Raw genomic sequence first — 27,575 nt, 5'->3', positions numbered from 1 at the left:
TTTCTCAAGAAGGAAAAAAAAAAGCAAGTGTTCATGATCCTCAGAGATACAGCTCTGCACAAACTCTTGAATATAAAACTTCAGTCTTCCACTATCATAAAAAGCAAGGTTTTATCAACGTAGACTCCCACACAGTCCAAGCCCAAAGCATATTGGATGAAAGCTGATGCTAAAAACATTTAAACTGTCAAAAGACCTGCATTCTAATATAAGGAAGCACACTTTACATTTTTACTCTTAATCTTATCTCCAGTAAAAACTGGAGATGAAAAGTAGACGCACTGCAGCTGTGATTCTTCTTCTTCTTTTAATTAAAGAAATAACAGCTGTTAAGATTTTTCCAACTAGAAAAATTATCAAAACTTTTCAGATTTATCAGTTTTACAGTCCGGGACAGTAACGCCCATAACAAGACAGAAAAGTGCCGTCCTTGGTGGGAAATCAGACAATTTAGACATCTGCTGACATTTATTTGCTCACAAAGAAGAAGCTAATGATGCTTTAGACGTCAAAAAAAATTTGTTAGAAATTACATTCAAAAACCTGTCTTCCAGCTCAGACGAAATCCATATTTTCTAGTGAAATTACAATTGATGTCATAATCTGTAAGGGTTAATTCAGTTATGCTCATCTATGGGGGAAGATTTGTCTCTTAATGTCCCAACATCTCTATAGTCTCTCTTAGCAGCTCAGCTCAGCTGTGACTTGGGGGACAGAGCAAAAACTTCCTTTGCATGAGTTAAATAATAACAGCCATTTAATACTATGATGGCAAGTCTGAGTTCATCAAATACTGGGTGACATCCTGAAAGATGGGAGCGCCTCTGATGCCTTGTGATGTCTCAAATTAACATGAGTAGACATAGAAACAAGTAGAAACATTTTGGTGCCATTTATTTTACAAGAAGTAACAGTAACTCATAAAACATATTTCTCATACTACATCATGTTTAATTGATTCTTATATACTATCTATATATAGACACTCGTTCTTATAAAGTTTGGCACTTCCTATCATAGCATGATTAGCTTTTTCCTTTTCTTTCTGCATGGGTGGGTGCATCATGGCACATAGGGAAACTATTCAATGAAGCTTGGTCTCTGACTTTTTAAATATAGATTTTAACTCTAAAGCAGTTGTCTACTTCCCTAGTGAATAAGTGGTGCATTAACATTTTACTGCTATAAAATCTTAAGCTAACCCATTCACCTCCTCTTTTATCGTAGCATGCCTTATAGCTGCAAAAAAATATAATTTACCATTTCTCAGTTTGCTCAGAACTTCCTCCTCGGGCTACCATCACAGTCTCCTAACCCTCTTTGACTGTTTTCATCCATCTCATGCTCCCCCCGAAGTGTTCCTGTTTTTCACTTTAAGCCTACCTGTCAAGGCTTTCGGTCTCGTACAGAAATCTGCTGTATTCGTCCAGCAGAGAGGCATGTGTTTGTAGGATAATGACATTGTAGACCACAACTGCTGTCAACATGATAATCATCTTCAGCTCGTAGTTTATCCTCAGGAACACTGAGCAGGAGATCAGGCCCAGGATGCAACTGTAAATTAAATACTATACAGAAGGAGGAGGAGGAGTAACTGAAAATTTGTAGAAAAACAAAAACCTAAAGTAACAAATTTCTGAATAAAGTATGATGATGATGACGATGTTTGTCTTACAGGAAGGTAGAAATTGTTTTTCCCAGAGAGGGTGATTAGTTCCTCTTTATTGTAAAACAGTGTTTCATTGGATGAATTGTAATTAGGAACTGGAGGCAGCACGCTGTCTTCCAAAAAGAACTAGAAGAAAAACACAAAGTCAACAGAAATTCAGGACCACAGAAAACAATCCAGGGAATTGTCATGCAAATTATAAATACGCTTTCTCTGCCTGCCTCTTTGCACATCAGCATGGGACAAGATGAAGTAGTCTGCATTAGACTTGCAGGAGGAAAATAGAATCTTGTTAGATAAGAGGCCAATAGTGACAAGCATTCAACAACGTCGTTTAAAGTGAACCTGCAGGATAAAATGAGGATTGGCTGCCCCGCTGAGCAAAGCCAGGTTAATTTGGTTCATACGCCCTGAGCGACTGACCCAAGTCAGACGCAAAATACGATTATAATCTCTGGAATCGATTTGTGTGAAGGTCTAAACCAGGGTCCTGACATTGTGCTTTATCACGCAGCTTCCTTTCAAGCCTCAGGCTTCCATCCCACCTTTGTCTGAGGCTTTATGTTTTGATGGGCTTCCTTGTCTACAAAAATAAACCTCAATCAGATAAATCGGAAAATAAATATAGAAAATCAAAGCAACGATGTAAATGTTAAATACAGCATTCAGTCATCACTGCACGCAAATTGTCTTGGCACTTTTATGAAATGCTGGGTAAACAATCTTCTGGTCTTAGGAGCCAATTGATAGACTCACTGCAAAGAAACTGCAAGATATTTGCTCTGTAGTTAAATATTTTTCAGGCTTAATTTACAAGCAAGAAAAAAAAAGAAAAAAGGAAGAGGGGAGGGGAAGGGCATATTAATGAATGCTACATAATATTTTCCACAGGCTCTAAACATGATGACTGACTTGCTTCTTGCTGCAGTAAATGAAGATATCATTTTTATATTATTCATTTGTATTCTGCAAGGTTGTTAAGAATATAATTTTAAAGAAGCCCATTTATTTTTGTGAGATAACATGCCGCATTTTACTTTCTAATTATGCTGCAGTTACAAATAGGAGATGTGTTATCAGAAGGACTGCTATATATATTCCTCGTAAAGCCTGAAAGGTGTGGTCCCACTCCCTCAGTGTAGTACCTGCACATAGAAAAAGCTTACCATGTTGAAGACTGCCATTATAAGTATTAGAGCTGTGGTTGTCATGGTGAGAGTGATGCGGGGCCATGGTTTGTTGGCAATAATAACTGATGACCTCAGCAACCACATCCAAGAAGTGGAGGTGCTTTTACTGCAGTGCTGCAGGAACACGTAGACACACAACACACAAATGCAATAAGGTATGAAAGAGCTGGGATATAATGTCACAAATATGTCACATGCAAAGGAAGCCACAACGATGGACAAGCTAGTTACAATAATCTCAACAACCAAGTGCTAAAGAGCAAATTCATTGCTTTTGTTGACTAAAGATAACTAGTGTGACACAAACTAAACTAAACATAAGTTCAGACGCAGAAGCAACACTTTCTGATTAACCTGTATTTCCTCAGCAGGGCAAAGGAAAAATTCCGAGAGCCATATAATGATGGAGAGGGTTCCACTTAAGTTCATAGCAATTAATTCCAACATTTTAATTTCAACACAAATGAAATAACAGAGCTGCAAAATTACAACTTTAAGTGACTTTATCATGAACAACACTGTTTAGAAATGATCAACAATAATCATTTTTATTAGAAACTACTTGTAATAGTACCTGTGTTTCTTTTGTTATTATTATAATTAAATAATGACAAAATGGGATATTAACTAGATTCAAACCCTGGTTCAAAAAGGAAATTAATATTATTTAGAGTCACTTTAGAGCAACAGAGACTGTGCAATCATGCACCTCATGTCTAACCCCGGCAGCACAACATAGCCACTTTATACTTAATGTTTACTGTTTATTATCAAAGATTTATTGAAATCTTCCTGTGCCAGGTCAGTTACAGACAGTTTGTTCCATTGTGAAGCAATGAGAGCGAGAACCCAAATCGTTTACTTGATTATCTCAGAGCAAATATCGGAGCATCACTAGGGCTGAGTGGATGTCACATTTAAATAGCTCAGAGATGTAAATTGCAATATACTAAGGATGGCAGACTATTTTATACCACAGGGAAAATTGGAAATGTAGAGTTAGTGAGGCAATCATTTTGGTCTGAAATCAAGATATTTGTGGACCATTTTGTTAGAACAGCTATTTGGATGCCTAGAACCTAAATGTAAATGATGAATGAAGTGAAATGAAAGCATTTCAAGTTGATCAATGTAAGAGACGTGAGTGCTTACATAAGATTCAATTAGTCACTTTTAAATAACTTTGCTACTTAAGATAAAAGACTCTGCGGCAAAGATTTCTTAAAGCAAAGAGGTCTCCCTTTTTTGTATTTCTGTTTTTATATATATATATTTAATTTTCTAAATAAACAGAAGCTATTTTCAGCGACTAAAAAAGGCTAAGTCTAAATAGGTAAAAAAACAAAAACTGACTGGTCAAAGATGTTCAGTGCTTCCAATCCAGGAAAGAAATTATAAATAAGTATTATTTAAATGTGGAATTGTATCATATTTAGTTTATCTAACTCACATGAGGTATTTGACATGTGGTCTGACAAAAGGAATCATAAAATTTACCGTAGGCTGATTCTGTGTTATTACACAGTAGCCCTGCAAGCATCTTCCTGAGATACTGCAAATTTCCCAATACGCAGACATTTTCATGACACAACATGAAACAGAGCACGAACCAGCAATGCCAAACAATTCCGATATAAAGGCAACAGGTTGTTTATAAAGTGTTTTTCTAGTTTTGTCTTTAAAGAGTTCAGCGACATCCACAGGGAGCCGAGGTCAGAACCAGCAGCTGATGCACACTTACTAAGAATTAAAGCCATCAAAGAATGAGTGAGGTTGCATGGACCCGTGGCCTATAAAATTTTATAGTACCTTCAGTTTTTTATGTCATTTCATTACATGTCATATTAAAATGCCTGTGAAAACACAAGTATTAATGTAAATGAAACAGACCAGCGTAATACTGACTTTAATAAATATCCGCAGCCTCACACAGAAGACAAAATAAGGATCTCCTGATGAATACAGTAATGCTTTGTTTTGGGGGCGGGGGGGTCTACACATTATACAGGTCAGCTGTACAGTTTTTATACAGTGGAAAAGTTTGTGATAATCTAGCCCTTCACTCCACCGAAACGGTAGATTTATCCTGAGAACAGCTGCCTTATATTTTCATGTTGTTTTCAAGACAGGAACAAATGTATTAAACATGCACTTACATTACTTTACTTTTGTTAGTGATTTCTAGAACTTTCACACTCCCACCGGTGTATTTTCTGTGATTGCAAAGTGCAAATTTTCTGTAATGATTTCCTGAAACAAATCATTCCACTAGAAACAGGATGATGACAATGTGTGGCGTAAAATTTGATGATTGCATCTGTGCATGTAAATGGCACCTGGGAAATAATACAGAATAACCGGTGTGCTCTGGACCATTGCCCCAAAGCTACACCAAAGTGGCACTTGTGTTGACTTAAGGGTCACTTAATGGGCTGTTAAGCTGACCAGAGAGGCGCTTGGATCACTCGTGTGCCTTTGGAATGACATTAGGATAAACATTAAGAACACAAGGGCTACATTAAACAGCAGGCCTATCCGCTGATGTGAAAAGACCAAGTACAAAGATGCCTGGAGGAATTGACTTTGCATAAAGACACTACTCACCAGGAGGTGTCCAATGAAACATATAAAGAGGATAAGGGAAAGGATGAGAAAAGCCATTCCAAAGGATATTCCCAAGACTGTTGTCCTGCAAAAAAAGTTGAATGTTTAAACTCTGAAACGAAGTTTAATCTGTTCCACCAAACAAAGTTGTCCCCAAAATGACCACACAAACCCGCCATACTGAAACCATCTCATTGATTTAAAATGTTTTCAGTTCTAATATAAAGAAATATAAAATGCACATACTTAGGCAAGACCAGAATCTGCACAATGAAAATGCAGAAAAAGATCAAACAGGCGCAGGTGACATAGTATTTAAAGGCCGGCAAGTTTGTTGCTCTGTACTGAAAAGATTAAGAAAAAAAATGGTTAGGCATTATAAAAAAGACGTTTAAATCCTACTCCAAGAAATTTCTCAACTTAGACATGACAAATTTATGTAACTTACAAGATTTACAGCTTCTAAAGCCTCTTACCTCTTTCTCTAAGGATTTGTTGTGAAAGAACAGCGATATTCTTTGAATGTCCTCAGACTTCAGCCACTGTCTGGAAGCATAAACGCAGTGTTATAGAGTGGATTTAAAAGAAAAGAACATTAAGTAAATGAAAACTAAATTAAGATTAAAGTACTAAGAATATAGGCATGAATAAATTAACATATTGTGTTTTAACACAGCCACGTTCATTGAGTTGTACTATTAGAAAACACGACCTTATCTGCAGTAGGATAATCTACAATATGCTAGTCTGTTCTTAGAGTATATTAACACGAGTAATACATGTTTATATGTATGTAATAATACTTTTGTGACGTTATCCCATCAAAAGTCCTGATCATCCTCTCGTTGAGCTCCTCCTCAAACCGTTTTTTCTGAGACTTGGTCCTTTAATGGATAACAAAATGTAAGAGACAAGATATCTGTTATTTTCACATAGCATTAGTGACTCACACTTTAAAGCTTAAAGCAAAAAAAAAAAAGTTATCAAAACATTTTCTTGGCTGTCCTTATAATATAAAAAGAGATGAGGATAATCCTGTCAAACGAAATCGTGCGGAGCTATAATATGAGTAATTTGCCTTTCTGATCTTCTCTGGAAGTGATACTGCCCCATCTTCACGTCCTAAACACAGTGCAAGAGAAGAGAGACAAGTTAGCAGCTACAGATTAACTGACAAACAAGAAAAAACATGTCCAGAAAGAAATTACACACAGCAGTATTGATCTTCCCATTCTCATTAGTCATGCTGTCTCTGTGGTGCAGGTTGGCAAAGGGCTTCGCTGCTCCCCATGACTCCAGATAGCGGGTCATCCTGACAGAGGCTCTCATCTTGGCTCCATCTAGAGTGTTTCTGGGTCGGTAATGATGCTGTGGGCTCCGCCGCTCGACCTGGACAAACATGTTTCGTGTTTGAATTCTCATGCTGATGCGTTTTCTTCTGTGTCCAATATTCTCGTTTACTGGATCTGACATGTGTGTGATACCTTTGGGTTAATGACCAGATATGTGATGACTCCATGTTCCTTCAGGTAAGGATCTCTTTCTTGTCCATCCCCATCTTCCACCTTATAGGCACCATTTAGGTGTTCCAGTGTCACTGAAGTGATGTGGACTCGCCTTAAAGGGAACATTTGATAAAAGAATGGTTTCCTGTGTATATTAACAATATATCTGGACATTTAGCAAACAACAAGCCAGACAACACTGGTCCAGGCAAAATATGAATTAGCGACATAATTTCCTGTTTTGAAATTCAAATGCCTTACAGTATGTTTTTATATGCTTCTCACTTACCCTGGTACACCACCTGCCTCCATGTGATTGGCCAGTGTGACATCATGTGACCAGACATCATACTGCCATTTTTGAAGTCCAATGACACCACACAAGACATTCCCAGAATGCACACCAACACGCATGTTGATATCAACCCCTGTGGCGTCCCGTACTTTCCTGTCATACATCAAAAAGTTGTGTTTTGTTAATGTGGAGCAGGAAAAAAACAATGCATGCCATCTAGCCTGTCAGAAAACAAGCCTAACTCTGTGACATACAATATATGCTGCTTAAAAAAAACTAAAACTAAACAGTGAAAAGTACTTAAAAAAAGCGGAAAACAGCAACAACAATTAGTCCTTTGTTTTCATTGCAGGTCTGCTAATCAGTATGTTAATACTTATTTCTGTTTTCCAGTAACCACACTAACAATCTGAAGATCGTCACAACATGTTTTTGACATCAGTGATTCATTCACCAGGCTGAACTCTAGTAAATGAAATTGGAAAAACAATTTTACTCCATGGCAGCACTTACTTAATGGCCTCACACATGTCTAGACCCATTTTTACACAGTTTTTGGCGTGGTTCGGCAGTGACTCTGGCAGGCCGGACACACAGTAGTAACAGTCACCAAGGATTTTGATCCGCATACATTCATTTTCCTGCATATAGAAGGGTGAAATATAGTCTCTGCTACAAAAGGTCAGGTAAATATCAAAATGTTCATTTACAACCCTGCTTCCAAAAGCTAGAACACGGTGTGAATTATAAATAAAAACAATCTTTTTACTTTTTGAAATCAGTTTGTTTGATAAATATCAGTGACAGAAACTTATGTATACAGTGAAAGTGAAAACTACTGAGATCTATCTTCTATCTAGGACACTTTCAGCACAAACTGTATGGTGTCTAACCATCAAATAACTGAGTACAAGGTGTTTGCAGGAATTTTAAAAAACATTAGAGCAAACTAAATGTAAACATTTTGCATGACATTGCATTAAAAGCTGGTTATAATCAGTGTTACGCCTCATTGAATGCTGCAGGGCTAATTTTAGCATGCAATATTTTCATTCAAAGACATTTGTTTGACTGGCATGGATGATTCAAGGGTGCAGGGACATACATGAAATTTTAAGAATTTCTAACATGTGAATAAGAATTTGTGAATTCCACACTTCACAAATTTCCTAGCGAGTAAAATACTTTCCAGTAAAGCAGTTTGAGAGGTAAGCTCTGTTAATCTAAAGAAGATCAGCATGTGTTAGGACAGTAATTCATTACAAGAGCAGAGCAGGCAAAAGTTTACCTTAGCTATTTGGTCAAATTTGCCAAACAGTTCATTCAGCATGTGCACAAGTTCTCCAGGTGAGCAGTCACTGGCCAGTCGTGTGAATCCTACTATATCAGCATAAAGTATGCTAGATATATAAAAAACAGTAATGGATACACTTTAATGATTTTATGGATTTTACAGTTTAGAAAACATCTGATTTGAAAATATGCATTAGTATGTACCTACTCTGTATGTAAATTTGACCTAAATACAGAACCACTTGGCTACAATACATTTGATTTAAAAAAGATACATGCCTGACATTAGTGTGCCTCTGGACATAGAGGTTGTGAAAATTGTTTGTGTTTTCAATCTGGCCAAAATTTGGACCCTTTAATCTCTGGATGATCTCGGCTTTCATTACACGGGCAATGTGAGCTGGCAGCAGAGACAGTAGGAGACGCTCCTAATGGCAGAAAACAAAGGAAAAAAAGAAGTAGCAGTAATGCAGGGACAGTCAGAAACATCAAGAAAAAAAAGCTGATCATTATGTAATTAACTTTTTTATTTATTTTTACCATGAAGCACTTAAATGTATGTGACAAAGTGACGAGGAAATTAAATAGTTAAATTCAGGTCATGTACAGTAGTTGGTTAAATCACAAAGCAAATATGACATATGCACAAACATAACCTATTTCTGTTAACTGTGGAGTCTATCCGGTTGTTCAGTGATGACGCGACGAATCCTACTTCCGGGTCTAAAGTAGTCTGGTTTAATATGGCTTTTGTGTTGTTAACATGTTTAATGTTTTGTATTTTCTTCTATTTGATCTCAAAAAGCTCCTAAAACAGTCAGTGATCCCTGTTGACCTCCCTCGGCTTTTATTACCGCTAATCATTTATTTAAGCTCAGTTTTTAAAACCCTAGGATGTAACTACAGCCCAGCCCAAGCAGCAGTATATGAATGACTAACCTCGTATTGTGGATGGATTATCTCAGTTGTTCTCCTGGCTGAAGTTTGGTCCTTTTACAGCATCCTGCCATGCGATTACATTTGTTTCTGACCACCGAGAACACTCACGTTAACTTTTATCGAGTGGAAAAAAGGTTAGCTTGTTTATATTATGCTAACATAGCTGTGTCGCTAGCGGTCACGTAGCACATCATTATATACCAGCTAGCCCAACTTCAGTAACCCTACAAACGTCACTGCTGTTTAGTTTTCTGTCTTCATTTATGTTGGAAGTGATAGCAGAGCTGCACGTTTTAATTTGTTTCCAAAACCCCGCAGTCAGGACATGCTATATTGTATTTAGATAGAAGCTAGCGAGCTAACTCCCTGCTAACTTCTAACTCCGTTAAATGTCATAAATTCGGTTTTCATGGATGCCTGGATGTTAAACTCAATTGTTACACCTGGTAGAGCAGAACGCTGATCATTTTATTAAAGATGAAAGACTTTAGACAGTTTTTCAACTCTCAGTAATGCCATAGTGATCGTTTGATATGTGGACCTGCAGCGGAGTTTAGACCCAGACACGGCTAGTGACGTCAGACTGAACAACCGGATTGCCTCAGGGCCACATTGATTCATTGCCCCACACCTGTAACTAAGAATAAGCAGATAGCAGATGGTCACATGAAATATACATGCATTTTAGGTTTAGAAAATGAACAGCAAAGTCAGTTAAACTTCAGCAATATCACTCACTCCAGTTAGCAAACATATGCCACTGTGAATCACTTTCACCTGCAACAAAAAGACAACTCCCAGAAAGGGAATGCTTTAGCAGGTAGTGACTGCAAGATGCTGGTGCTCTCTCCTTCTCCTTCCTTGCTGATTTTTTGCTAGTTTTGCTTTTTTTGGTCGCGTCCTTTTCACTACTGGGAGTATGACACAATATCTGCAGCCCTCTCAGGTTGTATAGGTAGGCCAGCTTCTACAACGTGGCGCATCCATACAATCGTTAAAAGACGGTAAGGTCTGTTATGTCTCCCAGCAAAGTTTCAAAAGTATGGCTGAGAAACCAGGAGACGGGTAATGATTGACCAGTATCTGCTCCTTTGTGAAAGGAGAAACAGGAGGAACACTGACAGAGCCCCCATGATGACCTTTAGTGAATCTTTCATGTATGTTTTTGCCCAAAGACTACATGAAGGTGGGATGAGGTCCTTCAGTGGAATCTGTGCTCACAGACCAGAGCATTCACAATGGTTGATGCTTCCTAGCTGGACACATTGATATTCCTTAAGTTTAACTCACTTTGTGTTAACTATACTTAATTTCTATGAGGTGTATAAACTAAATGAAATTTCATGTATAGGTTCAAAGTTAAACTAGAGTGCATGCATTAGGTTGCTGGCACAGAAAATGAATTGATTGCAAGTATTCATTACTTTCTTGCAAGCCCTTACAATTTAAATTCAGCATTTATTCACTTCTTTCTCCTTTATTTTCTCAGGTGTCTCAGACTACTGAGTGTAACCTACAGTACCTAGCAAGCAATTCACCTTTAGGGTGAAGAGAAGCTGGGTGGAAATGCTTAATTAATCCAATATCAGCCCAAACGTGACAACCAATGATCATCATCTTTTTTTCACGCTCAGAGGATTTTATGTGGAAGAGAGGGAAATTTTTCTTGTGAATACCGCCAGTGATTTTGGTGTATGATGAATTCCCATAGTCCACTTGGACCACTCATAGTGAAAATGTATGCACTCACTGTACTGCAAAGCACTTTGGATAAAAGCATGCAGTGCAGCAAACAGCATATATTATGAGTGCAATGAGCGCCCAGGAGGAATGTGTCTCTGCACAGTTACTACCATCTGTCACAGGCAGCAGCAGCACTCCAGGGCTACTGCGAAATGCTCCACCCTAGACATTTTCAGCTTTCCTCGTGGCACTTCTAACACCACAACCTGCATTTACCATATGAAAAACCAGCTCAACCCTAAGCCTGGGCTTTCACAACAGCAGCTGGATTCACATCATCTCACTAAATAACTCACCAAAAGCTGTAGTAAAAAGCTAGCCAGATCCCAGAGTCGCACATCAGAGTGCTTTAATCAACACTTTGCTAATACTATCTCACAGGATGCTGCACCACTTGAAAGTATTAATAACAAATTAGCATTATTATATTTCAACGCTTCCAACTTTGCAGGTAGATGCAGAGAAAGACAATGCAAGCCGGTACAATATCAATAATAGAAAACAACTAGCACGATCCAAAATGTGAGTGATGTGTGTTCACTTTAAAAGAAATCATAGAAAATATTACCATTAATCCTCAATGAGGATAATTGTCATAAAAAAACCAACTATAGCAATATAGGCTGAGATAATCACACACTGACATCATTAACAATTCCCACATTCTGCACAGTGTAGCCCTGACAAAGTTCTCTGTCGTTGTAACTCAGAAGATAGAGCAGTTCATCTAGTAGCTGGACGGTTGATGGTTCAATCCCTGGCTGTTCAGGTCTGCATGCCAAAGATACTCAAATACTAACAGAAAGCACTTAAGCATAATAAAACTGATTGTATGAACGGGTCAATGACGCGCTTTGAGTGCTCAGGTGGAATAGAAAAGTGCTATAAGAAGGAATCCATTTATCCAGAGCCGATTGATTTCAATAATTTGAGTGTTAATATGAAGAGTGACATTTTAAGCACAGGACACAAGTGCTACTTTCAGCTGTTCCCATATTCACATGGTAGCTCTGCATGTTTTATATGGCAGATTTTTTTTACACCACATATCTTTCCTGACACAAACTCATTGGGATTTGTGTCTCCTCTTGGGATCAAATTGGGGATCTTTCACTTGTTAGGCAAATGTGTAAAACACTCAAATACTCTATGGAACCGCTAAGTATAGCATGTACGTATGACATAAAAATACATAGGAAACAAAAGAACAATAGAGGAAAGATGAGTTAAGTAGCAGTGGGATGTTTGACTCGAGTGCATGACATAAATATTCAGACTACATTATAAGATAAGTCATTCTAACAAGGCTCCAACATTTCCCCATGCCATTGTACTACACTATATTACTAAATTAGCAAATGATAATTAGAGGTAATGATTAAAATCTGAAAGTCATTACTGTAACAATTATTGTAATGAACAGCAACATCATAAATATTTTATTGCCTGGTGTTCATTGTTTCAGTGTTTTAATTAAGTGTTATTAACCACGTTACCTGCTGTCTCTTCTCAAACTCCAGTTTAATTGGGGACTTGATGCAGTTGCAGGTGTCCTGGTAGGTCTGTTTGAGTGCCAGCTCCATCAGGTGCTTATGGTACGCTCCAGCCATGTTGCCACACATGAAAATGATAACATTGGCCAGAATCTGGGTAGGAACAGAGAACAATAACAATAAAAAGTGTTGTTAAGCTTTACTATATATATATATAAAATAGTGGTTACAATACAATATAAAGAATTTAAACTCATATTTAGAATCAGTCCATTAAATAGTTCCTGTTATAGGAAGGCCTAGCAAAGAAAGTAAAAATCAACCTAAAGTAAATATTTTCCTCAATGGTTCCTGATCCTATGGTGAGATCTTGCAGTGACATCAATAGGCAGCACTACATTGTATTCAAGGGTAATGTGGCATATAAATACACATCTTTCATTTCCAGTTATTTAATGAAACATCCTGTGGCGGCTGATGACATTAAATAGAAAAATACAATACAATCAGATAATAATGGCATTGGATAAATTTGACACCGCTATACTGCCCCTGCTCGGTTGTTTATTTTCTCTCACTTCAGTTTTACAATGGCAACCCAGCCTCTACCCTGTAAGAAACACAAATAAGGGCAACCTATGTGACTACATCCCGTCTATATAAATAGACTCTCCCCTGAGTTCAGGTTGATCGCACACAAAAAGCTCTAACTTAATTAGCATTGTTGCAGCAAACATCACATGCCACTACAAGCACTATTTGACAAATGGTGGGCTCAGTTGAGACAACTGCTCTAAAACATGGATTGTTTTGAGCACAATAAAGCTTAATTAGATTTGTTTATTCCAATAATGAGAAGCCAAAATCTTTACACCCATACATTTTACAACCCAATTTCCTTCGGGGTCAACCTTCAAGATCAATAAAGTTTTATTGAATTGAAAGTGTATTTAGTAAAATCCTTAATAAGATGGCCTATCAGTATTATTAGTACATATTATGTACTAATATGCATTTATGCCAGAAATGTCTTTAGTGTCCACTACTTTGCGCTAACCAAAGAATTCATCTTATTTTTAAATACACTGATACTAAAGTCATAGCAAAGAAGATCTTAACAGTCTCCCATTTGTATTTGTTCATCTTTATATCAGCTGCAGATTGACTGCTGGGATGTGGTATGGAGCAGCGGTCCCCAACCCCCGGAGTCGTTTGGTACCGGGCCGCGAGAGTTGAGGCTTGGGTGTGAAATTTATGGTTTTCATGGTTTTTATCGTTTTTTGTCGTTATTTTTGTTTATATCATTTTTATCTTTAACTCAGTTTCCCTGGGTCTTTTCCCATGTGTTATGAATAAATCTTCTTTTCTTTGGTACTGGTTTTATTTTTTTGTATTTATCCGCAATACCTTAAAGGCCGGTCCATGAAAATATTGTCGGATATAAACCGGTCTGTGCCGCAAAAAAGGTTGGGGACCGCTGGTATGGAGAACGTTCTGTTTATCAGTCCACAGTGCTGCTGTGACACAGACTACAATTTTGAATAAATGCATTGTCATTTCATCAAGTGCTACACATGAAAGTTCATAACTGACAGACTACCTCAAAACCAATTTAAGTCCTGGCTTTAAAGCGTTTTTAATGCCTAACATTTCAATATTTTGGATACATCTTTCTTTCTCACTCAACAATGTGAGTGCATTTTGTATTCAGCAGATAAATGACATAGTATGGCAAAGTTAAGCCAAACTTGTGGAGAAAACTTTCACCTTTTTGACTGTGACAAATTGTCTCAAGTCAGAATTGACATTTACTACGCTGCTACTTTTAATGATTCAAAAGACTGGAAATGATGTCTTAATTTTTCATACATATAAACACCACAAAACAAAACAAAATCTTAAAAGAAAGTCTTTTATAGAGCATGTCCTACTTCAGAGTCACACAATACAAACCATGACACACAGGGATAGATGCTCTCCACTATAAGCATGGAGTGCAAATTGCAGTCTGTCCTCAGAATTAAGACTTTATTTCTCTGCACATTTCAGGCAAAACGCAGGGCTGCACTAAACACGAAGCCCCATTACAGGAACAATTTGGATGTTTAAAGATTTGGATGTGTAAAGACCCTGGAGCTCTGGTAACCTCGAGTTTAATATTTCCCAGCTATACAGCAAATGGATAATTTAATGGTTCTTCCCCATTGCTTGAAAAGAAATCTCCCTCTCCTTCACACTCTTGCATGCCTTGTCTCATTCTCGCTATTTCTCTTTCACTTCTATTCTCCATCTTTGTGTCTTTTCTCTCCTGCATAATGTTGACCTTACTGTCACAGTGACCATTGTTCTCTCTTTTTGGACATAAATATGCCCAACAGACTTACAGCACAGCACAAGTAGAAGCTGGTGACCTTTGCAAAAAGGACGTTTTATTTTAGTAATAATAGTCAGACAAGAAGAAAACAAAAATGTCTAAAAACCACAAAAACTAAAGCTCATGAATTTTATAGCTTGCAGACATCTGTACTTTGCTTCTAGTAAACAGCTGAAACTGAATTTAAAGTTATTTTCCAAACAAAAGCAAAAAAACCCTATGTACCCTTTTTACAATGCTAAATTATTCAGTATTTTATTTGACAGCTTAAAGGCAGACGAGGCAGCTGCACACACAAGTATAAAGCAATTGTAACCACCTGCAACAGACTCTTCCTACTTATCCATCACAAAAAGACTCCCCATCAACATTTTCTTAACCAGGGTCCAAGGCAAGCAATACCTATAAAACTAGTGAGAGCCAATAAAGAAATATTGCAGTGAATCATACTGAGGTGAAAATAGTATAAACTATGCAGATATTGTCTCCTTATTGAGAAAGCTGTTTCCTTAAATGTTTATGTGACTACACCAGAAATGTACCATATCTCTATATTTAACAAAAGCAAACATTGAGGCCAGTAGCCAAGTACATGAGGTGACCTGCTGTCTGGATTTACTTTCACATCTATTCGGTGTATTTCAAAAAGACATCCCTCTTCCTCTCTGCCAGGCCTTTTTTCTGCACATTAAAAAATACTGAAAGAACAGAAAAAAAAACCATTTTTTTTCTCTATATATCGTTCTTCTAAACGATATAGTATGGACAAGCTTGGCTTTGTTGATCATCATCCATTTTCAATGGGAAAACTGACAAAACAGCCAGAATCTGGTACTGTAGAACAGTTTTATAGGGTAGATCACTGAATGACTGAAGAAAGCCACAAAAAGATGGACAGGGGCTTTTGTACGGTGGTTTATAGAAGCGCTTTAACCCATAGACTGTATATAATATTTTAACCCTTTCACGCATAGTGGTCACTACGGTGGACAGCTATTCAAAGGCTGTTTTCTTGTATTTGTGTCAGTGTTGACGTTATACTTGTACATAAACCTCTACACTTGTCACTGATGTGTCACTCCATACCCTGCCACCCACTGTGCGTTTAATGTTACTGCAGATGTGTGGTGTGTTTCATTGTAACTATTATTATTTAACCCTGTCATGCATAAATTATGACAACCTCAATCGGGGTTTTTTTTCTTAAGTATTTTTATTCATCAAAAATACTTAAGAAAAAATCCTGATTGAGGTTGTCATAATTCATGCATGGAAGGGTTAAAATCCAAGTTTAAAATTCCCTTATCATACCAGCATATTTAACAAATAATCTATTCAGGCACATCTTTAGTGGCTGGTTAATATAAACTTTGCTGCACCAGAGCCTGAAAAAACCCCAGAAGTCACTTCAGAGAAATTTTCAGTATGCAAAACCTACATCTGATGTTAAATGCAAATTACTTCCTATTGTGTGTAGCTGAGGTTGATATATTCAAATGGCGTGTACTCTTTGAAGACTAAAAAGAATATTTTCAGGCGCAATGTCAGTAAAGTTAAATTTCCTTTAACTATACTTGAAATCTAAATGCAAAGAAGACTGGGTGCATTTAATTTGCATTTGAGTTTATCCTTTTATGCAGGTATGTGATATTTTACCAATATGTACTCAACTGTAATAGGTGCTCAACAGATCACATTAAGTTAACATAAATATTACTCTATAACCCGACTCTCACACTGACTACTTACAACCCATCTCAAATATCCAACCCAACATCACAGCAAGCCTTGTAATACACACATCAGTCCACCGTTTCGACTTCACACTTTGCCTCTCCAAAACATGAAATAGCCACACATGCTGAAATTGCATTACTGCATGTAGAAATTTTATTACCAGCAATGGGAGATAATATATTAAAAGCTACAAAGTCAGTAGTGAGCAAAAAAGGTATGAAGTACCTTGGTGGCTAATATGTATTGTGTTAATAATGTCTGTTTAAACACTTTTCCATGATTATTTTCATGTTGAGTTGAAATAAAATATTTCCCTCTGCTGTTCCTGCAGATTATTGCAACTTACTGCAAATTCTGCATGGGTGTCTATTCTCGATTTGGAGAGGCAAAGCGCGAAATGGACACGGCTGACCGGCGTGTCTATTACACGTTTTTCCGTGAAACTGCATTGAAATATCAGCTGTGTATAAAGGCTGGTGGTCAAGTCAAGTCAAGTCAAGTTTATTTATAGAGCACATTTAAAAACAACCAAGGCTGACCAAAGTGCTGTACAGTAAATACAGATAAAAATACAATAGAACACAATTTCGTAATAACACCTCGCTGATAAAAATAAAATAAAAATATATAAAACAAATAAATTAAACCTTTCTAAAAGCCAATGAAAAGAGGTGAGTTTTAAGAGCGGTTTTAAAAGTTTCTAGGCTTTTGGAGAGTCTGACGTGAGGAGGTAAACTGTTCCACAGTCTGGGTGCAGCCACAGCAAACGCCCTCTCTCCCTTTGTCTTTAATTTATACCTGGGAACATCTAAAAGCATCAGGTCGGCTGACCTCAAAGATCTCCTGGGGCGATAAGTACTAAGGAGTTCTGACAGGTAAGAAGGTGCAGTGCCATTTAAAACCTTAAAAGCCAGCAATAAGATTTTAAAATCAATCCTAAAGGCAACTGGGTGGTGCGAGTCATTTGTACCTCAGTGGTACCCAATTACAGATAACAGCAGGGTTAGGTGAGTATCACATCTCAAGAGCTGTGACTCCTGCTGGGATTATCTAAAACCAGGAAACTTCACTTTCTGAATGTTATATTTCTGCCATGTTACTGACATGTGGATAGAGAAAGACATTAGTGTGCAGATGAATCTTGTTTTTATTGTACATCAGTGACAGATGTCCACCGGTCCTGTCTTCAGTAGACCCTCAATAGTAATGACCACAAGCACAAATGACAAACAGTAACTTAGAATTGAAAGGATATATCAAACTACAGTAAGGTCCACAAGCATTTTAGCTCTGTACACTGTTAAAATTTACCTAAAATGAGTCATGGTGGTAGGCAATATCCAAATACCAAAAAACAAACAAACAAAATAACTGCCAGTGACAAAGGCACAAAAACAGGAAAAAAGATCTGTGAGCACCTCATGGGAACAGGCAATCTACTCTTTTCCAGCTGAGGAACCAAGACCTTCATCCCAGCTGCTTCACACTATAATCCATCCCACTGTGAACTGGAAGTTGTGTTTGGATAAAATCAACAGAACAACATCATCTGCAAAAAAGCGAACATGATTCCAAGTCCACCAAACAAGACACTCCTTAGACCAGGGGTCTCAAACTCCAGTCCTCGAGGGCCACTGTCCTGAAACTTTTCCATGTGTCCCTGTTTCAACACACCTGAATAAGATTAGTAGAGAACTTGACTGCATGCTGAAGTGGCAACCCCTAACCCCACTCAAGTAAATTTAAGTAAATCTAAGTGTTTGGAAAAATTTACTTCTAAAAGTACTTTTACTGCAACATGTTCATTCACTCATGAGCTGCTGTAACATGAATCAAATGGCATGCAGTCAAGTTCTATAGAGTACTGATAATGACCTACTAATTGTATTCAGGTGGTTGCAACAGGGACACAGGACACCAGCCCTCTAAGACTGGAGTTTGAGATCCCAGCCTTAGACCCTTGTAGCTCCTCCCCACTTTTCTGTCTACTCCGTAGTGCCCTGTAAATAATTAGCTGAAAATAAATTTTTAAAAAAAAGTCTTGCTGAAGGAACTCAAATATGCAGAAGAAGTCGGAAATACTGCAGGTAATAAGAACCAAGATCACACTCCATTTGTATTATAAATTCATTGGTTGTTCTATTGGACCAAATTCTTCATAATTCCGAAGAACCCTCGTGTCGGTGTATTACACAAGGTCCCATATATTAGACCAAATCCACAAAACACATGCAGAGTTTTCTCTATGCTTGAGAAAGACAAATACTGGCCTAGTTGGTGTGTCAAAATTAATTCAAAATGCATTGAAAATGGATGTGATTTCACAGATTTCCATTTAAGTGAGATGGTAAGGGCCATGGTGCGGGCTGCCTACTTCTAATTAGAGATGTTAAAATTCTTTTACATAAATGTCATTGTGTAGACAAGTGCCAATAGATAACTCACTTAGCTTGCACTGTAAACAATCCAAATGTCTTCACAATGATTAGCAAACAAGGATACAAAGGATCAAAAAAGCAACCACAAATATCAAACAAGAACATAAAAAATGAACGTTTTTTTAGTAGAACACCCACAATAAAATCTTAAAAATAGCTGGAGGCAGCAAACCTGAGGCAAGTGTGTGATTGTGAATTCACTGGGCTATTGCAAGCACTTTTCTCACCATGCCACAAACAGACCTTTCTTTAAGGATATAAAAAGTTGGAGACATGTTGTTGTCTGGATATCTGCATCTTACATGCCTCTCTGTCGGCTAATTTTGGGGGAGATAAGTTCAGAGATGCACTGCGTGTGTGAATATGGCTCAAATGAGAGATCATTGACTTTGCTCAACTGCTGCTCAACTCCTTTTCTCAGTCAACAGGAATTTAAATACAGGAATGCAGGTAAATCACACAATTGAACCATAAAGAAGGTTTCTTTTTTTGGCAATATGAAAATCACATCCAGTGAAATGCAACACCGTTGAGACCTGGATGATCTGAGTACAGACAGAAATACTCAAGAATTGCATTTTTGGTTCGTATTACTGACATAAAACTTTAATATGATTCAATCTGAAAGGATGAGACAAAGAAATTCAAGAATTCAAGAAATACCAGTCTCACAGTTTAGACCTCACAAACACACTTAAGTATGTAATATATCTTTAACAAAGGCAAAAACCCTTATCTGAATTCAAATGAAGCCCCCCGTCCTTCAAAACATCCTCCAAAAACAGGTAATGCATGCAATATTCAACAGCTACTACCGCAGTAGTTTATGTGAAATTCTGTCAGCTAAAGCTTAAATGGAGTGTGAACACTGTGATGAATTATTGATGACTTAAGTACTCAAAAATAATTAAGAAAGTGCGCATCAGAAGTTTGCTTCTAGTCTGAAGGGAGAAGCTTTGATACAAAAACACAGTGGTCAGCTTACACGAACACTTTCAGTGTTGCACAGGACCTAATTACATCAAAGTCTGCATTGCATTAACGTTAGTACCCCCAAAAATCAAAGAAGTCACTAATATTGAAATAAGAGCATCGTTTTAAAAAATAATGTTTTAATAGCTCTAATGATAGATTTAGTTAGTAGCTTTCTCTGTACGTCTACCAATAGATAACTACAGTATCTAATCTCCCATAAGGTTGAGGCATATGAGAAATACTAAAAGAAATAAGAATATTTTTACACTGAGCTACCTGAGTAATCTTTGCACCTCTAAGGACCAGAAACAGATAATTATATTTGCAAAAGATGAAAATGCTAATGCTTCATTATTATTGCTTCTAAATATTACCCACAAGTAAATGTGGATCCAACAAAGTGCTATTTCCTGTTCAATAAATAAGCCGCTTCATTAAAACACCAATGAGCCAACACTGTAAAGTTTAATAGACCTGACAAAGTCAAGATGTTGGCATGGTTGCTTCTCACTTAATACCCCCTGGGCAGTCTCTCACGAGTGTGTAGGCACTTAACAGCTGACATTTACAAATGTCTGGAGGAACAGACTGATTTGATTGACTGTTTTTTCCCCCAAAAACTGCTGAATGCAATATTAAACATTTCTGAAATAACAAAAATCTATCTAGTCTAAAAAAATCTGGATACTGATTTGTAAATAATGGGATTTGAAATAAGCGGGTAGAAACAGAAAAAGTGTAAATGTCATCCTACTGAATTTCAAACATTAACATTGTGTAGACGTAGAGATTTTCATGAAAACATGTTTTAAGTTTTCTATCTCTCTCTCTCTCTTTAAAAAATTAATACTCTTTTGATTGAGTGTGGCTGAGTGTGTGTGTGTGTGTGTGTGTGTGTGTGTGTGTGTGTGTGTGTTGCTTTAAAGAATTATTTTTGATGTTTTGGAAAAACTCACATACATTTTCTTACTAATTCAAGTGTGAAAACTGATAACTATGGGCAGAAATCTGTGCCATCAGAAACTGAATTTGAATAAGTTAAATTTGAATTTGAATTGCTCAGATTGAATCTGAATTGTAACTTGAATAAATGCTTTTGAAAACTGAATTTGAATTAGTCTAATTTGAAATTGAATTTATGATTTGAAAATGATGATCACTAAATTGAAATTGAATTTTATATTTTGAAAATGAATTGATTTGCTTTGAAGCTGCATTTTATCCTTTAAACATTCAGCTCTCGAATAATTTCAGTTTCACTTCTCACCATTCAGTTTCAGTTCTACAATTCAGTTTTTTGGAACTTACATCCGGTTCCGGTTCAAGCGCAGATTAATAGAACTACGTTTCACCAGCGGACCGAAAGTGTTACTGACGGGAATCTACAGCGTCTTGAGCTGAATTAAGACTTCAGAAGTCATTGGTCATGTCGAATGACCAGCGGATAAACTCTCAGGTTGGTAATAAATGTATTACATGTATAAGAACAAGCGTCATGTTAACAAATGATAGCCGTAAGGTAACTTTTATGCTTATTGTAGCTGTTAGCTAAAAATGCTAATTGACAAACAAATATGATCGACTGTTTCTAGTAGAATTCCAAAGTTGTCATCTTGTACCCTCTCAGAGTACCCCCTCTGTATGCTTGCAGAGACCCTACAGTAGGGAAACATGCCAAACGGTGTCCAAACCTTTGTATTTCAGCTTTATTTATGTCTTACACAGCATCCCAACTCTTTAGCTAACTTAATAACTTTAGCTAAAGTGAATAGTTAGTCTAATTCATTAGTGCAGCATTACTGGATCACCTCTGTTTGAAGTGATATAATATGATATACAACTATCACTGAAACAGCAAACTTTGTAAATAAGCAAACAACACTTCTCATTCTCTAAACGTTTGGCCACAGCTGTAGATTACACTATCAGTGCTTGTTCACTCTTGACAATAATTACATTTCTAAATTTACTTTGTGCATTTACAGGTAAACAATATCTAATATTTTATCTAAATGACTGCTTTGTCTTTGAAAAGGGTGAAGAGCCTGAGGCTGCCCATATGGAAAAGATATATATAAATCTTATAAAGTTTGTATCTGTCTTGTGTGAAACTTGTATGAAAAGCATATAAGAGTGAAAACAGATATAAGATCCCTTGAAAAATTACATAATGAAACTTGTATGTTTTGGATACTTACTAAAACAATGTATGAAAGTAATGAGAAAGTGGCCACTTTCATGAGTAAATCATGTAAGCCTGATATGATTTACTCATGAAAGTGGCCACTTTCATGAGTAATCACATATAAGTTTTTACTATTTCTTTTCCATATGGGTGGTGACAGTCCAGTTCTACTCTAAGTACATCCTTACAGTGGCTCACAGGACAAGGCCACATTCCTGTCCTGCCAGAAGAGAAGAGAAACTTCAGAGTCTTCATGCAGTTCAACCACACCTGTCATATTCCATATGACAGGGGTCTCAAACTCCAGTCCAAAGCATTTATTCAAGTTACAATTCAGATTCAATCTGAGCAATTCAAATTTAACTTATTCAAATTCAGTTTCTGATGGCACAGATTTCTGCCCATATATCCTTCAAGTCTATATATAGTCACAGCCAATTACTTTAGCTGTGCATAAATATTTATAGCATATTTATATACATTATAATATATACAGTATATTTGGATTATACATAAATAACCCACATGTTTATATGTTAATCTCTATTTGCTTTTGTGTGTTTGTGTGCATTACTTAAAGGATATAGAATCATAATACACATATTGAGGATGTAGCTCATCTTATAAGATTTGAGAAGGACTGAACAGATGGCGGTTGCCCTGAAAAAGCCATCAGCCAATCGGTAAAAGCACGATGCTGCACCAACACACAAACACAGTAAAGGTTTGAACAGTTTCAACTATATGACGCACTGGTGGGCATACCTGGTCATTAACACTGAAAAGATGCATTCAGTGTTCTTAATTATCTGCATTCATAAAGTAAATTACCATGTTGTTTCTTCTTCAGTTTGCTGAGATGAACCTGGGATGCTGATCGTACCAGCAGCTGATTAAGGTGTTTATGAAGAACAATTCTAGCGACAACACAAGCAGTTTTCCTAATTACATTACAGCAGCTTTTTTTTTTGGGGGGGGGGGGGGGGGGGGGGGGCAAACGTTTCTATTTTCACACTAGAGCTAAAACAAAACAAAACAAAACACAATCTTACTTAAAATTTTGAAAACAATATTTCATCCTAAAGCTCTGAGCTCAGTTAGGTATTCACAGTAGCAATTTTTGAGCAGCTTTAGTCAAGCATTTTTTGATAGTGTATATTCACAATTTCCTTTTATTAACTATTAAGTTACAGCACCCCAATATCTCAAATGCTCCTTCTGACCCATTAAATCCTTTCTTAGCAATATATGTTAAATATATTTGGGACATCTTAACCAAACTGGACTAAAGAGGATGTTGTTGTACTACAAAATCCATCAACGTCACCTCAGCAGAGGTTTTTAATAGCTGCTCTCAAGTAGTTATTCTTTCACACATAAGCCTGAGAGCATCCTGTCACACTGACTCACTGCTCTTATCTAAAAAAAAAAAAAAAAAGGACATAAGCCACACTCTGTCCCAACACAAAAGATTGACAAAACCATGGCTACTGCCTGAGGAAGACAGAGGGAAGATCCACAATATAAGCTGACACACAGCACAGTAAAAAGTATTTACCCTCATCCTGATTAAATGTTTTAATATTAACAAATATAACTCAAGTAAATACAAAATGCAATGATGATTTCAGGGGAAAAGGTCTTGTTCCTTCCTCTTGCAAAAACAAAGCATGCCGTTAAACAACAAAACACAACGTTAATTGACATTTTAATATGCCAGAATTAAAAACCCCTTTCACATAGCACAATTTGACCTGGCAAACAACTTGATTTCAAATTTGAATTTTAAAACACTGTTAAAATGGAGAATCATAGTGTAAAACAAAGTAGGTAGACTCAAGTATATTTCTACTTGCCAAACTAAGAAAACAGTCTCCATGGATGACAAGCTTCTTTTTTAACTGCACAGGAAAGCAGAAAAATGGGCATGTCACACTACTTTTCCCCACATCTTTTCAGGAAAGGAGACAACGTCTTGCCCATTTACTGATTTAACCAACAGGCTTTTGAGCAGAGTGTCAATATCTGTAAATGATTAACTTTTGTAACATCTTTTAAAGCACCATGAACCACGAGTTCTAACTTGTGATTCATGTCATGATAACAGTCAGGTTAGGATTGATCTTTTCACACAGCAGAGTGATTCCTCTGTATCAGCCCTTCACAGAAGCTAAAATATGACATGACTATGTCATTTAGAATGCCACATCGCTATACTGTTGCTTTAGCAAAATATTTTTTTGTACAAAGTCTAGGTATGTCTGACAGCTGTATGCCAGCCTCAGATGGCCATTTAGTGCCAAAAAAGGGAGCTACTTCAATGTCAGTCCTCTAACAAGTAGTGTACCAAATGACTTACTCCACTCCAGGAAGCTATTGAGCAACATAACACAGTACTTAAAGAAATGAAACACGTAATACATCCCAGCACTGTTTAGCTAGCTGTAGTTTTCACACCAAAGTAGCCAACTGCTGCCCGCTGGCACGCTGAATGAATATAAGTAGCACATACTATATTACACATTGAGTTTATTCACCAGACTTTCCTTTTAATCTATAGTCCTTTGATGTCAGGGTAAAATCAAGTGATGTGTTACAAAGTGCTGTCCTATTTCATCTGATGTCACTTGAAGTTTATTGACTATACACACGGGAAATGCTAATTTTATCCAGAAAATGGTCTGAATAATTTCTGAAGTGACTGTACATGTTGGAAGCCATTGAAGTGAGCATCTGGTAAAACTAGAAAGGTACTCGGTTAGTATGTTCTCCACCAGGGCCAGTGCGCTATTTCTGTTAAAAAAAAAAAAAGATTACATTTTTCTTGGGCTCTTGCTGAACCCAAGCACCACATCTTTCAAGTTTCAATGATATTCAGCTCAATCATTTTTATGTAACAAAAGGCTTTTGTTGGTGGACTAATGATCATCATCAGACTTATTTTTCGTGTGCTATAAATGTTTGTTGTGTCTGGCTCTGAAATTCTTCAAAGTCTCAGGTTGTCAGTGAGGAAGAGCTTTTGTGACATGCTTATTAAATTAATCCTGTTTACTTTATGGATTGGAAGAAATTAGTCCCCAGTGTATTGAAAATTATTGACTGCTGAAATCAGGTTTAATTAGGCACTAATTGATTAAAGTATTAGCTAGACAGTTATCTGATATTGCTTTTGCTTTGTCTTTATCACCATATGGAATATGCCTGAACAGTTAGCACACAAGAAGCAGTAGTGCTAGAAAGAGAGGTGACCTTTTAATGAAGGATAAAAAAAATACATTAGAATTTCTATCACTCAGCTGATATCCTAAATTAGTTTTTGTTTAAAGGTTACAATTATTTGTTTGCTATAAATACAACCTGTATATTGAGCCTGATGAGGAAACAAATTAAATGTCACAAAACAACTTTGTTTTATTATTTGATCTAGATGGTAATAATAAATTACCTTAAATGAAGAACAGCGCAGTATTTATTTAGTGACCTTCAGATGTAGGTGGTTGCTAGTTAGGGGCGATTTACCTTTTGAACAGGTTTCCCCGTATGCATATCAATCTAAGGAGGCTGCTGATGATCTCTGCGCAGGTACATGTGCATTCATGTGCTCGCAACTGTTAACTCACGCTAAAATTTGACTGCCTTACCTGCCACACTACTGGCTCGACGTGATCAGCTGTGATGGACAGGCAGACGCTCAGCACGACGGTGTGAGAGGCAGAGGTTAGAACACTGGCGATGACGGCGTCCCGCATGGAGAACGGCAACATGGTGTAAACCACAAACACGATGAACAGGAAGAATGACACCTGCGGAGAAAGTCAGACAGTCATATAACATTTGCAAAGAGAAATGGAAAGGAGAAAATAAAAGGAGCAGAAGAAATGCATGCAGAAGAAAGGAAAATATAGATGCAAAAATGTGGTAATTTGAGATTTCAGTTTTCTGGACTAAATAGCCAGGTCATATTAGTGCCTTCAGCTTACTTAAGGGGGACAATCAGCCCATACACTTCAAATCTGACATCTCTAATGTAGCACAAGCAGTGGCTCCCTTTTTTTTTTTTTATCCAGTTTTAACACACATACAATTGTATAAACACACAAATATATACACACACATAGGTTCTCACACACAAACACTTCTTTAATTCACTTTCTGCTGCAGGGTTAAAGCTTCTTGGCTGTTCCCCTGCCTGAATAGAAAGGATTCCGTCTTCTTCCTGCCTGTAGCCCAGATCTGGTTAACCATCCTTGGTTTATTTGCAGGACTTGTGGGAATGTTGTGTTAGGGTGCAGCAAGATGCAAAGAGGAGAGAAAATGCAGCCAAAGGACAGTGCGTGACTAAAACAGTAATGCGTCTATTAAAGCATGACTAACATAAATGTCTTTGACGCATGACAACTTCTGAAGCTGCTCTTAATCAAATGTAGCAAACAATAGATTTTGCATGTCAGATGTGTTCTCAGCACTAGATATATTCCGTTTTTTTATGCACTTGGATAAAACAGAGACATCCACCATGTGGTATTACTGTTGGGCCTACATTACAATATAAAGCACCTTGAGGTAACTGTTAATGTGATTTGGCGCTATATAAATGAAACTAATTTGAAATGAATTGCATTAATTGTGAATGACCTGACAATTACTTGCTTTATTCTCTCCTGTCTGTGCTCAGATCCAATTGATTTGAATACTTGAGTTCTCACTTACAGCTCCTCTAAGCTCTTATTCATGTGTGAAAATAATATTTAACTACACTTATGAACCTAAACATAAGTAAATATTAAAGTTTTGTCTGGTCCATTAAAGACAAGACACTGATGTTCACATCTGAATAAAAAAATTAACCAAAAGTGATAGGCCAAGTAATATAACTCCCATCTATAACTTCAGAATTAACAAAAACCACCACAGTAATTTACAGCTTTTTGCTGTAAATTTGCTGGATGCTGTAACCACTAGTGTAGTAGACCATGAGTTCTGCAATTACAAGAGCAGAAACAAATGGATATGAACAAATGGAGATCATCATAACATACAAACACTACCTCAAACTAAAAGTTCAAACAGCAGCCTTAGATGATAAATGTCATCTACTTTAAGAATAATGTAAAAGAACCCAATATGTTCCTGAT

General features: G+C 37.0%; 1 protein-coding gene across 6 annotated transcripts in view; it reads right to left on the bottom strand.

Moving 5' to 3' along the window:
* The window catches only part of adcy2a (adenylate cyclase 2a), a 63,781-nt gene that overhangs the window by 9,931 nt on the left and 26,275 nt on the right, over positions 1-27,575 (bottom strand). For all 6 annotated transcript variants that reach the window (XM_004565116.3, XM_076889785.1, XM_004565118.2 and 3 more), the window contains 16 exons: positions 26,082-26,243; positions 12,735-12,884; positions 8,836-8,984; positions 8,552-8,663; positions 7,777-7,904; positions 7,258-7,416; positions 6,948-7,080; positions 6,676-6,852; positions 6,542-6,585; positions 6,267-6,347; positions 5,940-6,009; positions 5,710-5,807; positions 5,464-5,548; positions 2,836-2,973; positions 1,676-1,795; positions 1,384-1,568 (listed from right to left, as the gene is read on the bottom strand). In XM_004565116.3, the coding sequence (XP_004565173.2) occupies positions 1,384-1,568; positions 1,676-1,795; positions 2,836-2,973; positions 5,464-5,548; positions 5,710-5,807; positions 5,940-6,009; positions 6,267-6,347; positions 6,542-6,585; positions 6,676-6,852; positions 6,948-7,080; positions 7,258-7,416; positions 7,777-7,904; positions 8,552-8,663; positions 8,836-8,984; positions 12,735-12,884; positions 26,082-26,243 (1,991 nt within the window). The remainder of the gene's footprint in view (positions 1-1,383; positions 1,569-1,675; positions 1,796-2,835; positions 2,974-5,463; positions 5,549-5,709; positions 5,808-5,939; positions 6,010-6,266; positions 6,348-6,541; positions 6,586-6,675; positions 6,853-6,947; positions 7,081-7,257; positions 7,417-7,776; positions 7,905-8,551; positions 8,664-8,835; positions 8,985-12,734; positions 12,885-26,081; positions 26,244-27,575) is intronic.

This window comes from Maylandia zebra, linkage group LG11, assembly GCF_041146795.1.
Source record: "Maylandia zebra isolate NMK-2024a linkage group LG11, Mzebra_GT3a, whole genome shotgun sequence".
Classification (NCBI taxonomy): domain Eukaryota; kingdom Metazoa; phylum Chordata; class Actinopteri; order Cichliformes; family Cichlidae; genus Maylandia; species Maylandia zebra.
Note: the sequence above shows the minus strand (reverse complement) of the source record. Positions and strands in the feature narration are given on the sequence as shown.